This window comes from Nestor notabilis, unplaced genomic scaffold (assembly GCF_000696875.1).
Source record: "Nestor notabilis isolate BGI_N333 unplaced genomic scaffold, ASM69687v1 scaffold970, whole genome shotgun sequence".
NCBI classification, from domain to species: Eukaryota; Metazoa; Chordata; class Aves; order Psittaciformes; family Psittacidae; genus Nestor; species Nestor notabilis.
In genome coordinates, this window is record NW_009909606.1 from 22165 (window position 1) to 36599 (window position 14435).

At 47.2% G+C, this 14435-nt stretch overlaps 1 protein-coding gene across 1 annotated transcript in view; it reads left to right on the top strand.

Annotated features, from left to right (window-relative positions):
- Positions 1 to 756: 756 nt before the first annotated feature.
- Positions 757 to 14435, top strand: part of AAK1 (AP2 associated kinase 1) — a 54464-nt gene continuing 40785 nt past the window's right edge. Inside the window, 5 exon segments of the mRNA XM_010012771.1 lie at positions 757 to 766; positions 3365 to 3483; positions 5398 to 5506; positions 7722 to 7864; positions 13052 to 13173. Of these exon segments, the coding sequence (XP_010011073.1) occupies positions 3406 to 3483; positions 5398 to 5506; positions 7722 to 7864; positions 13052 to 13173 (452 nt within the window). The 5' untranslated portion in view covers positions 757 to 766; positions 3365 to 3405.

The following is a 14435-nucleotide window of genomic DNA, read 5'->3' on the forward strand; positions in this document are numbered from 1 at the left end:
GTCCTGCCCTTTCCAGGCATTCAGGTATACAGTTGTTATAGGAGAAACTTATAAGCAGATGGACTTGTAGCTCTGGAAAGGGAAAGACCTGGAGTCCAAAATGTTCCTGGCAGGGACAAGATTCCTGTTGCAGCTCTGGTGCATGGATGTGATAAAGCCCCATTTCTGTAGATACACGTGTGATACATGGAAGCTGGTGGCCTGATTTCTCTGGCCTGTCTATGGACCTTCTGCTTCCTTTGGAAGCCAATTTACACATGTGGCTACTTGGAATTCCTAAGAAATGGGCCCATATGTCCTGCTAATGGACCTTGATCTTGTACTTCTAGAGCTGTCTGTGTGTGAGGAGTGTGGCAAGAAGCTGCTGTTCTTTGTGCTCTTTCTCTATCCTTTTCCCTCATCCTCCTGCTGTTTTACTGTCTGCAGTGCTGTTCCCTGCAGCAGAACTGGGAGTGCTGACGCCAATTAGCAGTGGAAGTGTAATAAATGCAGAGAAATTCCAATGAAGGTGGTATTTTTCACCCCTCCTCTGATTTAAATGTAGAATGACGACCTGAGGCGAGTGAGGTGTTCTTGAGAAGCTGTGTGGAGACCTCAGAGCAGCTTCTAGCATCTGAAGGGGGCTACAAGGATGCTGGAGAGGGACCTTCATCAGGGCCTGCAAAGACAGGACAAGGGGAATGGCTTGAACCTGCCAGAGGGGGGATTGAGATGAGCTCTGGGGCAGAAGCTGTTCCCTGTGAGGGTGCTGAGGCGCTGGCACAGGGTGCCCAGAGAAGCTGTGGCTGCCCCATCCCTGGCAGTGTTCAAGGCCAGGTTGGACACAGGGGCTTGGAGCAACCTGCTCTAGTGGAAGGTGTCCCTGCCCGTGGCGGGGGGTTGATATTGGATGAGCTTTAAGGTCCTTTCCAACCCAAACCATTCTATGATTACTTTGTGCCTTCCTGGATCAAATCCTCAACCCAGTTTCCTGGGCTCATTAAATGGAGTTTGGAAGGAATATTGTGGTCTGCTTAACTGAGACAGACCAGACGACACATGAGTTGCTTAGTAAAACTTTGCACCCTTGTTTGAGTGGCTGTGGATCATCAAGTTTTGCTTCTCCAAAGGCTGGTGCTTCGTGGAGATTGCTGTGTGACAATTGGTGCATGCACCCTGGTGAAATCAGTTGTTTTCTCTGCAGAGCAGCGTGCTGCTTTCACTAGTAGCAAAGTTGTCATGTTTGAATCTGCAGCCAGTGGGAGTTTAATAACGAAGTAATCAAATTGGTAGGTGTATTTGCAGACAGAAGAAGTTAGATGGGTTTGCAGAGCTTCCGCGTGTGGTGTCGTCAGCTGAAGTTTGCAGAGTTACGGGTAAGGGAGAGAAGGACACAAGGATGTAATTTTCCTATGGCTTGTCTAAGTATTGGGACAACTCTATACATGTTGGAGGCATCCTCTGCCTCCTGAAGGCTTTGTCTCTTGCTGCTCTGTCTGAAGATCATGGAATTCCACACTGGTTTGGGTGGGAAGGGCCCTCATCCAGCTCCAACCCCTGCCCCGGGCAGGGACACCTTCCACTAGAGCAGGTTGCTCCAAGCCCCTGTGTCCAACCTGGCCTTGGACACTGCCAGGAGTGACTTTGTCCATCAGCCCAGGATCCAGATGGGAGGAGAAGTACATTAGCCCAAAACTTTGCTAAGGAGACACTAGCAGTTGGTCTCAGGCACTGGTCCCACTTCAGCTGAAGCAGAGATTTCGAAGAAGAGGGCCTTGGATTTAGTGGATCTGCTGTTTAAAGAAAGTTTAATTGATCTTCGTGCTGCTCAGCTCATGGTTCCTTCTGCTGGGTGTTGTGAACAGAGATACGGTGTCCTGCTGCCTTCCAGGCCTGGCAGGAAGGGAACTGCACCCCTGGAGAGGAGGTTTTTGCCTTCCAAACTCTGATATGGAACAAAATGATGATAATCGAGACTGCAATAAAACATCCTCCTGTTTTTCTTTCCTCTTATTCTCTCTCTTGCATCTTTTGCAGCTTCTCTGGGGCTGCTATGAGTTAGTTCTGCTCCTTAAAGTCAGTGGGGCTTCCTTAGCAAACCTGGTCTAGTTCCTCTGGCCAACTGTGATGTGTAAAACTAAGGGGTTTGCATGCTAAGGGAGACTTTAGAGTGTAAAGCTCTGGTGCTGACAGGCAGGGGATATGCATCTGGAACTCCTGTAGTGGTTTTGGCTGTAATGGGTGCTGTAAAGCTCTGTGGTAACGGATGGGGAGGGTTAGCCTTTGAACACAGCAGTGTTGGCTGGTCATTTGCTCTTTTCCAGTCTTTAAATAACCCTTAGTGATGCTTAGGTACAAACATGTCAAATATAACTCTGTCTGTATTGTTACCTGGTGGTTCCTGGCAGCAGAAAGGGATTCTCCAACGGGCTCAGACTTTGAAAGTGGGAATTCTTTGGGGTGTGACTGGCTTTTTACAGTCTGTAACTGCAGCTTTTGGTGTAGTGGGACTTCAGAAGTCCTTAAGCATAAAAGAATTAAGTGCTGTAACAGAAGGTAACAGAGAGCAAATGAAGTGCTGTTAGGTTGTGGCATCGACAGTGGTGTCGTGCTTCCCTTCTTACCATTGTGGAGCACTTCTTGGATACATGAGACTCTTTGGATGCATTTGGGTCTTCTGGAGCCAGGTGGGAAACTTTGATGCCTAAATACCTCCATCAGCTTTTCCTCTTTCTGTCCAGGCCTAAACCCCTGAGATTTGATGCATTGCTAACAGATGAAAAGCTTTCATCCTGAACAAGTCCCGTATCCCGGGAGTCCTGACTTTGCTACCAGCAGTGAGCACAAAATGAATTGTGGTTGTTTGGGTTTTGCTATTTGTTCTTCTGTCCTTTTTTAAAAGCACTGACATCAAACCATGTGGGGGAGATGGTTTCTAATGCTTCTTGCACAAAGCAGCTTTGTTATGTGACTTTGCTTCAAAAGTTGGGAAGCCTTTTAAGTTCAGGCCTTTGGTGATTCAGTGGATGATCTGTAGCTCTGGTTTCTGTCCAAGGCAACTTTGCTGTTTGTACTTCAGCTTTCTTCAGAATGGAAATTAATGGAGCAATGTCTGGCAGGACAAGTAACCAGTGTAATTGCTTGGGTTTAGGGTAATGTGAACTTTGCTTCCATTAATCCAAGGTTTCCCCCCTTGGATTCCTCTCAGTTTGCAGAAGGAACTGTTTAGGCAGAGTTGGGAGCTAAGGACACGTGAGGGTGCTCCCACCATGGCTCGGTTGGTAGCTGCTGAGTGTCCTTCCTCTTCTGGAGGCAGGGGCAGGGTTGGAGGCAAGGACCAAGAGGTTTCTTTGCTAATGAACAGGCTGGTTTGTGTTTTCCACAGGTGGATTTGCAATAGTGTTTCTGGTGAGGACTAACAACGGGATGAAATGCGCCCTGAAGCGGATGTACGTCAACAACGAGTACGACTTGCAGGTCTGCAAAAGGGAGATCCAGATCATGGTAAGTCACCACCTTGCACTGGAGCCCCAGACTGGGTGTGGGATGGTGTGAGAGAGCCTGCTCACCTTCTGCCTGTGATCTGTGTAGCAGCATGTCCCAAACTGTGTGTGTTCGTAGCAAAATTGGCTTGCTTTTGGAAGGACCTAACTCCTGGAGTTACCAACTATGTGGAAATCTCTTACTGAACTATTTAAAATGGAAATAGGTTCAGTGGACAGGAAAAACGTGGTAGGTGAAAAAGCAGAGGGAATTTCAGGGAGGAAAAACCTCCTATGTCAACCCCATGACTTAGGGGGGAAAGGAAGAGCTGAAGAGGTGAGCTGAGAGGGGGTGTTAAACTTCAGTCTCACCATCTTCGGGTCAGGGCTAAAGTCTTCACCCTTTTAGACTTCATCAGAAAAGGCTGATGCTGCTGATGTACCATCTCTGAACTCCAGTCAGTGCATCAATGGAAGACCTATATCCTGAGACCAATTTGTACCATCATAGCTCCTGTCTTTGGGGTTGAGATGGTTATGTCTGTATTGATGAGGTTGGCAGATTAAAACAGCGCTTGTGGGGTGGTTACTGCCTGGCCTTATGAAACAGGGAGGTATTTATAATAAGCACTGAGATGTGTCTCTAGATTACTGGCTACAAGGAGTTATAGCATAGCTATTTTTAATATCTCTAAACAAAGAAGAAATGGAGATGATCCAAATAGATTTGCTTACTTTCGTTTGGAGCCTGGTAAACATGGAAAGTGCCCCCTTTGAAGCTGTATTCAAAGATACTGCTGAACACTTACAGCAGCTGTGAGGCAGGGAATGAATCTAAAATCCTGATTCTGCTCATTTCCAACACGAGGTGTAGGTTTGGGGTAGAGGATCTTCATATTAGAAGCTCTAACCTTGTAGCAGTTCTGGGTGTGTGTTTTGAAACAGCTTTAAATTAGGTTAATACCTTTAAAGTTAACTTCTGGAGTTGGGTGATAGCGCAGTGGAGCTCTTGGGCATGGTTTGTTGTCCTGTAGTTAATGCTATGTGGGAAAAGTTGAGATTAGATCTTACATCAAAGCATTGAGCTGTGCTCACAAAGCTTGTTTACTTGGATTTTGCTTGCTGCTGTCTCCTTCGTGTGAAATGGGTGGCTAACCTGGAAGGGGAGGGTGAGGAGTATCCATCTCACTTGGCAGGTCTGCTTGCTCCCATACTGAACCCTATCATAAGCACTAATGTTTGTCTTGAAGAAACCAGTAGATAACTAAAAGGAAATATTTCCTTCTTTCCTAGCTTTTGTACAATAAAGTATTATTCTCAACTTAAGTTTAATTCTACAGTATTAGAGCAGAACATGGCCAGCAGAATCTTATTGCTGAAGCTGAATGTGTGTGAAGGAGGTGACCCAAAGAAATGACTTTTCCTTGCGTGTGTCATAGATAAGTCATTGGTATGAGGACTTGTGCTTTAATCCATTGAGTTACTGGAGGTTCTTCTAAAACCAAAGTTAAACCTTAATGGGGTTTTTGAGCATGTGAAGATCTGAGATACTCTTTTCCAGCAGAAGAGTGGAAGGAAATGAGAAAAGCAAGCACAGCATGTCCACACCACCACCACAAACTCCTGCCTCGTTCTCCCCGCTATGGGAAAGAGGAGCAGCTCCAGGTGGCTTGGCCTGAGCCGTCTAAGGGAGCATGCAGAGATCTGGAGTGATCCCTGAATGAGTTAGTTCATCAGGGTGGCTGTTTCTCTGCTGGTTGTCTCAAGTCCTTCTGGAAGGAGAACAGGTAGTGACAGACCTTGGGTTTAAGTCGCACGTGGTGATTAATCCAGTTGTCCTGAAGAGCTGGGAGAGCTGTGCAGTGAGAGGAACCAGGTAGAAACGTTGCTCACTCTACCTGGCTGGCTTATGCTTTGAATTTATCTTACCTTACAGCGGGATCTGTCTGGCCACAAGAACATTGTGGGATACATTGATTCCAGCATAAACTCCGTAAGCAGCGGGGACGTGTGGGAAGTGCTCATATTGATGGACTTCTGTCGAGGTGAGTGGTGTTCAGTGGGGATTTGCCCCTTTTCAGTGCTTACCCAGCATCTCCCTGTGAAAAAACCAAACCTCTTCCTATGCCTGGCCTTTCCTTGGCTCCCAAGGAACTGCTCTGCAAAGCAAAGCTAATACTGGGTGTGGAGAAGAGGCTATGTTGACTCTGCTAATGGGATTTGTACCGCCTTTGCCCCTGCCCAGGGTGGTCCTAAATCCTTTCTATTGTGAAGGTCAACCCTTAAATATGTATTGCTGTTTTCCATAGGCTGATTGATCCACACAAGAAGTGGCTGTTGCAAAGCTGCCAGGCTCTGGAATGAAATTCTCCTTCACTTTATATCATATTGCAAGCTTTTTTCCACTTCAGCCTGACTTAGGATTGTTCTGGAAGAAGCACAGAATGGATAACATGAAACCAAGAAGTATTCCTCTTACCTCTGACCTTTTTGCTTGGCTGTCTCTAGCCAGACAGGCTCTTCCAGGCTTTTCCAGATGTCCCAAAGCTTTGATCTCCTGTGACTGGGATGTGGTGTTTGGCACAATAACATGCTCAAATGCCTCTCACAGGAGCGGTGTTAAGCAAAAGCAATGTTTTGGCCAGGTGACTTCACACGTCTCTGGCTGCTTTTGGATGGTGGCAGCTGATAGAAATAGGTATTCATGGCACTGTTTGGCTTTTAGCTGAAGCCAGGTGCATTGCAGCCTGAACAATTAGATGCTAAAATGCCTTTAAACGTGCCTGGTACAGCTCTGTGCTCTGCCATCCCCTCTTTGCTCCTTCGTTTTGATGCAGGGATCCTGACTAACTGCATTGGGTTGGTTTGCTGGTAAAAGGAAGAGCCTTAAGTGTAGTTTTGCTGAAGGAATCATTACCTAAGCAAGCCTAAACCTAAATATCACAAAGAGAGTTGTAAGAAACAGGCCTGGGCACTCCTAGTAAATCCTTACTCTGCTCCAGGTTGCAGAGCTCATGGTGGAAGGAAGCACAGAACCACAGCAATCCACAATGCGCTTCCTCCAGCTGCATCAGCCTCCCCTCTATGCCATGATGACCTAAAATCTATCTTTCTAAGGTGTTTCCTTCCATTGCAAGGTGGTTGTTTCTTGTAGCTGAGGCCCTGGGTCAGTGGTGGCCTTGGCAGGGCTGGGGAATGGTTGGATTTGATGAGCTTAAAGCTCTTTTCCAGCCTGGTTGATTCTGTGATTCTCACATGGTTTGCTTTTGCCAGATGCTCTGCTCAGCACACATCTGCCTCCGTCTCCACCATTCAGACTGAAGCACAGGAATTGCTGTTATATGTTGGTTTTTCCCTTTTGTGTCTAACAGTTTCCAAACCAAATCAGTGTGTCTTTGTGTGCGGAGCTGCACTCACTTGGAATGTGAAATGTTTGCAGCTGTAATGTTTATTAGGCTGAGCTTTGCTTTTGTACCATGCAAATGCCTTTTTCTGATGCTTGTGATGTGAAATGATGCAGTTTTGCTTTGCCAAAGGTTCAGAAAGGAGATTTTCCCCTGTGTATGTAGGGTGCTTTGAGAGGGGAAGAATTGGATTGTGCTGGAAAGGCCTCGACAGCAACAAAACCTCAAAGTTGAGGCAAATTCAGGACTCATTCATGAAAACTTGCTTTTGTTTGTCTGGAGTTTCCCTTGTTCCAGATGGATTTTAAGTGTGCTTTGCCAGTCTATGCCTTCAGCCAAGCCACTTATTAGTGTATGGGGGATTTTAGTATCTCACTTTCTCCCTCCTCTTGCTTATATGTGCCAAACTGCTCAGTGGACTGTGGGTGCCCCATATTCAGCCTTTTATTTCTCTAACCCGACCCAAAAAAAAGTCTTATTTTGAAGAAGAAAGGAAAAGATGTGGCTCAGAATCACATTTGAGTGTTAACACAGCGAGGTGACTGCGGGCCTTAGAAGCTAACATGCTGCTCTTGTTCAAAGCCAAGATGAGATGAACCACCCCCTGCCAGCTATGCAAAACCCCCTGGGATTTAGATGAGGAAATGAGAACAACACAAGATGAGTAAGAAGCCTCTGGGGAAGGTTTGGTATTTGAACTCCTGAACTGACTGTACAGGCACAGTGTGGGGAGAGACAAAGACAAGTGATGTCTGGTAGGACTGGGGCTTAGACCAGGCCAGCTTCTGTTTGTCTGGAGTATTTCCCTTGTTGCAGCCATGTCCCTGCTCTGACTCTTGGTGCTGTTTCTGCTCAGGGGGTCAGGTGGTGAACCTCATGAACCAGCGCCTGCAGACGGGCTTCACGGAGACCGAGGTCCTGCAGATCTTCTGTGACACCTGCGAAGCCGTGGCCAGGTTGCACCAGTGTAAAACACCCATCATCCACAGGGATTTGAAGGTGAGTTGTGGATTCCACGGGTACAGCAGGGAGTGGGCATCCTCCTCAACGTGTCTGTCTGCTGCCTACGCCACGGCAGACAGGCTTTGAGTGCTGGTGCTGTGCTTCTGTTGTTAGCAGTGAGGAAAAGCAGGCATAAATATCTCTCTCTACTGGAAGTTAAAAACAGAAACGAGCCTCTCATTGCTCCTTACCATATGTTTACCATCTAGAGATCTACTTAAAGCACACAAACGTTGGTGAATAGTTCTGGTTTGCACAGAGAAAAGCATCTGGTGAATTATTCACGGTGACTTTCTACCACCTGAAACACCAAGGATCTTAGAAGGTAGGGAGCAGAAAGCTGTGCTGTAAATTTGTTTCCTGGACCCACATTAAAAGCATCCTTCCAGAGATGTTGGCCTCGGGGCAGGAGTCGTTAGAAGCTTTTGAAACTGGCCTCTGACTCTGTGTTGACCATGAAAGAGCATTGTAAAACTCCTGTGTGCTTAGCTGGGAACAGAGGGGATTGCCTTGGAAAAATCCCATGCCTGTCATCAAACAAACAGAAAGATGTTCCCTTTCTTCTCAAGCAGCTCATAAAATGCCTGAATAACTCATTCAGACAAGAAGGAGGCTCCTGCGTGCATTTGAAATTCAGATGTGCTTTGTAGGTCAGGCTCTGTTTTCAGAGCCCTCAACAGATGTTTGTTTTGTGCTGCTGCTGCTTTATAGGAGCAAAAGACCCCACATGTGCCAACGAGAGGCAGGTAGTGCAGGGAGGGGGGAAATCCTCAGAGTTTGGTGTGATTCAACATGTTTCATGAGGCTTAGGACCAGGGAGCTCTTCAGATGATATTAACCCTGCTGTTACCTTTTGGCAGATCCCTGGGAGGTTTTAATAAGGAACAAACTCATTGTGTGGCATGTGAATGAATTCTGGGACATCTGTGGTGCATTAATGAGTTGATCTTGAGTGTTGCTTTGTACTCTGAGCTGCAATTGAAATGGGTTGTTAGGGTCTGATGTCCAGCCCACTGCTGTGTGCTTAGAGCAGTAGAGCTTCTGCAAGGCCTGGCTCTTGGTAAGCTGTGCCCAAGGAAAGAGAGTTGGCTCTTCTCTGCTTTGTGGCATGTTTCCCATTTGACCATTGTATTATTTCTGTTGTGATGGCCTCTGCAGCTCCAGTCTCAATTGGGAATCTAACTGCTAACCCAAAATGAATGATTTAGGCATGTTTTCCCTTGGAGTTCAAACTTAGCAGTGCCAAGGGGGAGCTGTGATTCCAAGAGAGAGATTAGAGCCAGCAAAGCTTTGTACAAGTTCTGAGTGTAAGGAAAGGCATCAGCAGGTAGGTATTTTGTTGGGGTGAACATAACCCTGTTGAAGAGTGAAGATGTTGACTTTGGGGGTTGGAGGCTTTTTTTGCCTTCCAGCTCTTTGATGTTGCTCTAATGCTGGAGGTTCCTGCCCAGAAAGCTCTGCCAGCAGAAGGGATAGTGTGAATAATCTCTAAGCCCTTTCAAGTGCAGCTGGATTAGCTTCAGTGGCCTGTAGCTGTGATTCTGAATTAACCCAACAGGCTTTGCCTGAAGCAGAACAGCCTCCTGTTGGCAGAGCCTCCAACTGGTGGTGTGTAACCAGCAGCTGGGGACACCACCTTTGAGCAGTGTGCCTGTAAGCAAAAGTGGGCAGATAAAGGCCATGAAAAGTACAGTGTGTGATCCCTGGGGTGTTTGTTAAGGTTTTCTTTCCTGATCACAGAATCCCAGCCTGGTTTGGGTTGGAAGGGACCTCTAAGTCTCATCCGGTTCCACCCCCTGCCATGGGCAGGGACACCTTCCACTAGAGCAGGTTGCTCCAAGCCCCTGTGTCCAACCTGGCCTTGAACACCGCCAGAAAAAAGCCACAGCTTCCCTGGGCACATGGGCTCATTTCAAGCTTCTCATCAACCACCACCTCCAAGTCCTTCTCCGCAGGGCTGCTCTGAATCTCTTCTCCACCCAGCCTGTAGCTGTGCCTGGGGTTGTGCCAACCCAGATGCCGGACCTTGCACTTGGCTTGGTTAAACTTCATAAGGTTGGTATGGTCCCACCTCACAAGCGTGTCCAGGTCCCTCTGGATCCCATCCCTTCCCTCCAGTGTATCAACCGAGCCACACAGCTTGGTGTCATCACAAACTTGCTGAGGGTGCCTCAATCCCACTGTCCATGTCACCAACAAAGATTGAACAACACAGGTCCCAGCACTGATCCCTGAGGGACACCACTCGTTACTGGTCTCCAACTGGACATTGGGCCATTGACTACAGCTCTCTGTGTGGCCATCCAGCCAGTTCTTTATCCACTGAGTGGTCCATCATGTTGTTAAAAGCACCATCTTAGAGCCAGCTTTGATTTCTACAGCTCAGAGTTTTCCACAGTGAGAGGTCTCCTATTTTACCTGTGGTGCTTCTAGTCTGTCCCCATCTTGCTCCAGGAGTGGCTTGTGGATGAGTGGCTCATTTTTCCTGTAGTAGACACCCAGCACGATACACCAAAATACTCGATCAGTCAACCCAGAGGATGCTGTTGATCAAAGCATCTTTCTCCTTCCCTTTCCCTGCTTTCTGAAGTAAGAAAGTTGGTCTCTTCTGTTGAGGATTTTGTTTCTTCTGCTTTCATTTTAGCAGCAGCAGCATTTCCTGGTGTTGCTCTTCACTGTAGTGTGATAAGACAGTTCTTATCTCAACACATCAAGGGATGTGCTGCTGTTACCTCACTGCCTTCCATCACCCTGCTTTGTAATGCCAAGTCTTGCCCTGATGCCACCACCAAGCCTCTGCCTGGAGTTTGTTTGGCTGGATCTGTGTTCAGAGTGTGATAGTTCCTGAGTCCTCTCTTGGTAAACCCTTGTATCGACCATGTTAAGCATATGCCTGTGCCAAAATCAGTTAGAGCTCTTCAATGTCACATTGCATTAATTTCTTGGCTATGAAATAGTAAACAAGCTTTCAGAAGCAAATAGTGAATGGGGCCACAGGAGAAAGGGATGTGGAAACGCCTCTAGAGACCAGAAGATGCAGGAAAGCAGTCTGGGAGTATACTTGGGGCATGCATCCCACCCAAATCACCACGTGAGCTTAGAAGCACTTGCCTTAGAAGCCACTGCTCTCATGAGAAGCTGAGTGTTGATTTTGCTGGTTGAAGACAGCTTTATTCCTTATCCCTCACCACTGTGTGTCTGTCCAGTCTTACAGAATCCCAGCTTGGTTTGGGTTGGAAGGGACCTTAAAGCTCATCCAATATCAACCCCCTCCCCCGGGCAGGGACACCTTCCACTAGAGCAGGTTGCTCCAAGCCCCTGTGTCCAACCTGGCCTTGAACACTGCCAGGGATGGGGCAGCCCCACAGGGTGGGGGCAGCCACAGCTTCTCTGGGCCCCCTGTGCCAGCACCTCAGCACCCTCACAGGGAACAGCTTCTGCCTCAGAGCTCATCTCAGTCTCCCCTCTGGCAGGTTAAAGCCATTCCCCTTGGCCTGTCCCTACAGGCCCTGATGAAGGTCCCTCTCCAGCATCCTTGTAGCCCCCTTCAGATGCTAGAAGCTGCTCTGCGGTCTCCACGCAGCTTCTCCTCTCCAGGCTCAACAGCCCCAAGAGTCTTTTGATGACTTCAGGTTTTTAGCAAGGAAAAGCATTTGTTTCAGAGAGTAAAGGCAGAAGCTACGTGCTCATAGTCTCCCTTAAAGATGTTTTTTGGGGCCATGAAAACCTGACATTGGGCACGTCAGAGACTGCAGCTGGAGCTGCAAGCGTTGAGCAGTGCTGGAAACTGCGAAGTCACCTCAGACTTTTCAGCCAGCTAAAGTGGAAGGGCTCTTCTGGAAATGTTTGCAGGGAATAGGGAATGTTTGCAGGGAATAGGGAATAACACTGTCAGTGTTGGTCTCGGGAGAACATCTGTGTGTGGTGCTTTATCCAAAGCAGATGGATGGTGGAGGGGGAAGGGGTGTTGTTTAACCCTTGGTTTCAAGCCAGCGTTTTCCCCCCTCAGCTGCTCTGATTTGGCTGCATTTTCTGGTGCTTAAAATGCTGACTCCTTCTTTTTCTTTCCTTCTTGTAAAGATCAGCCTTGCTGGGGAGCTCTGCTTCCAAAGGCTTTTGTTAGTCCACAGTCCTGCGGAGGGTGTTGGGAAATAGCTGAGCAGTGTTTTATCTCATGGCTCTCTCTGAGCATTTGACACTGATTGAAGATAAATACATTAAAAATCCTATGTATGCCCTTGAGAGAGCATCTTGTTAATGCCACTGGACAGATGAGGAGCTGGAATAGGGGGCTGCTCTGCCAAAGTGAAGACTGAACCCAGGCTTTTCCACATCTTATGTCAGTGTTGAAGCATTTAGGCAGCTTTCCTAGGTGGATGCAAGTTGGACTTTTGTTACAGCGTGATTAAGTGTGAGGATTTAGGGGAAAGGCAGTGACTCTGCTGGCTTTATTTCCTTACTTACAGCTCTCCTAGGTGTTGGTTTCAGCGTGGGTTTCAGTTGTCTGATTCCAAGCAATGTCTAAAAGAAAGGGCTCATCTTTTCAGCAGCCTGGAGGAACCTCTGCTGAGACAACCACTGGTTTTGGGCCTACCAACAGGGCACCCAGCGCATTCTGATCACAGACAACTAAAGTGTGAGCACCAGCTGAGGTTTGTTTTGAATGAGTGACACATGAGATGCAGGCAAAGAACTGGAGAGGTGTTATAATCTCATGAAGTACAGAAGTGTGTGTGCACTCATCCATCTGCCTCCTCTCTGCCCCACTGGACAGCGAGGAGTTAGAGCCCTTTGTATTGCTGTGGACAGCTTGTATTAGCTGTCCCTAAATCAGATGCCACTGACACTGTGGGTCTTCACACCTCAGATGAGCACTAAGGAGACCAGGACACAGTTCTTGTCCTCAAGCACGTGGTGGTCTTAGCAGAGGCAAGGTAATGTGCTTGCAAAAGGAGAAGGGAGAGGTGGCAGAGGGAAGAGAGTTCATAGTTACACTTATGCTTCCATGATTTCACTTCTGTTTCAGGAGGTGTGACAGAGTTTTGATGCCTATTTCCTTTGCTGTCATGTTATGCTTTTGGGTCAGACATATCTGTTATGTCTTCAGGCACTAAAAGCCCTGGCTCATCTGAAGAACACAACTGAGTTTTTGTCTGATTCTCTATCTGTCTGTGATGCTTGTAGGTTGAAAACATCCTGCTGCACGACCGTGGCCACTATGTCCTGTGTGACTTTGGAAGTGCTACTAACAAATTCCAGAACCCTCAGACAGAAGGGGTGAATGCAGTAGAGGAGGAGATCAAAAAGTAAGTGTGCTTTTCCTTTGCAGCTCTCACACAGTTTGTATTTGAAGTGTCTGCTGCAGGTAAATGAGTGCCTGGGGGAAGGTGAAGCAATAAACTGAGCTTGATGTAATTGCTTTGGACCTGAAAGACTGAGGCACTGATGCAGAGGAGTTGCCCACCTTGAGGAGGTAGTGATGTGTTCTGTTCTGTATGGGGTCTGTCTCTGTCCTTCCTCTATCTTGGCTGCTTTGAAGTGTGATACAGCAGATGACAGAATCCCTGTCCTCCACGAGCCACTCAGCATAAATCCTTGCAGTGACTAAGGGAACTCGTGGTCTGAGTCCTCAGCTCCTAAGATCCTTGAGGTGTTTCATCTGGCTCTTTCTCTTGCCCCACACACGACCAGCTCTATGGTAGCAACTAGGTGCACCCTGATCCTTTAAAGAAGGGAACTTAGGTGGCAGTTTAGTAAGACCTGGATGAGGAATGAGGCACTGTCCAGGTCCTTGGTCTTGCTTTAGTTGGAACATCACTGCTGCAGACTTTCCAGTTCTGTTAATGCAATGTTCTGGCTAGAAAGGAGCATGTTAAAAAATGAGGGCAAATGCCTCCTTTTTATTAGGATTCAGTTCCACCTGCATGGATTTCCTAAACTTATTTGGCTGAAGCTCCTGGTCTGGCTTTGCAGTCCCTTTGGAGTGCCCTATTCATACACTTATTAACAAGCCTACAGAAACTTTGCCTTTAGCAATGCTTTCTTGTGCTCAAGGTAAAGAGCATGCAAGGTGCCACAGCAGAAATGCTAGATGTGCTGATAGGAAATCTTCTCATAGGAGTCTTCTCAACTGTGGTGCACTTTCCAGCTTTTCTATTTGTTAAAAAGAGGCAGGTTCTATCTATATTTGTGATGCAAAATAACCTTTCCCTTGTGTACAATGACTCCGAGCAGGACCCTGGGTATGGAAGCCTATTTATTAGGAGCCATTTATCCAGTTACAATCTTTGTAATACACTTGGCCAAAGCCCCAGCAGTGAGGACATTGCAGAGGACATTTGGCTGCTGACCTTGTTACTACTCTGAATCCTTGAATATTTCTGTTCTAGTTCCTAAAATGACTGTAGTTTTGTGAGTGAATTGCTTGCTTTAGGCAGGATCTTGGTCGCTGCTTTGGTTCCACAGGGCAGTTTGCGACGCTTGGTATTTTATTGTTAGAAGGATGCTGTTCTTAAAAGATTTCTCCACTAGTTTCTCATCTTTAGTATCCCTCTCCTTAAAATGAATA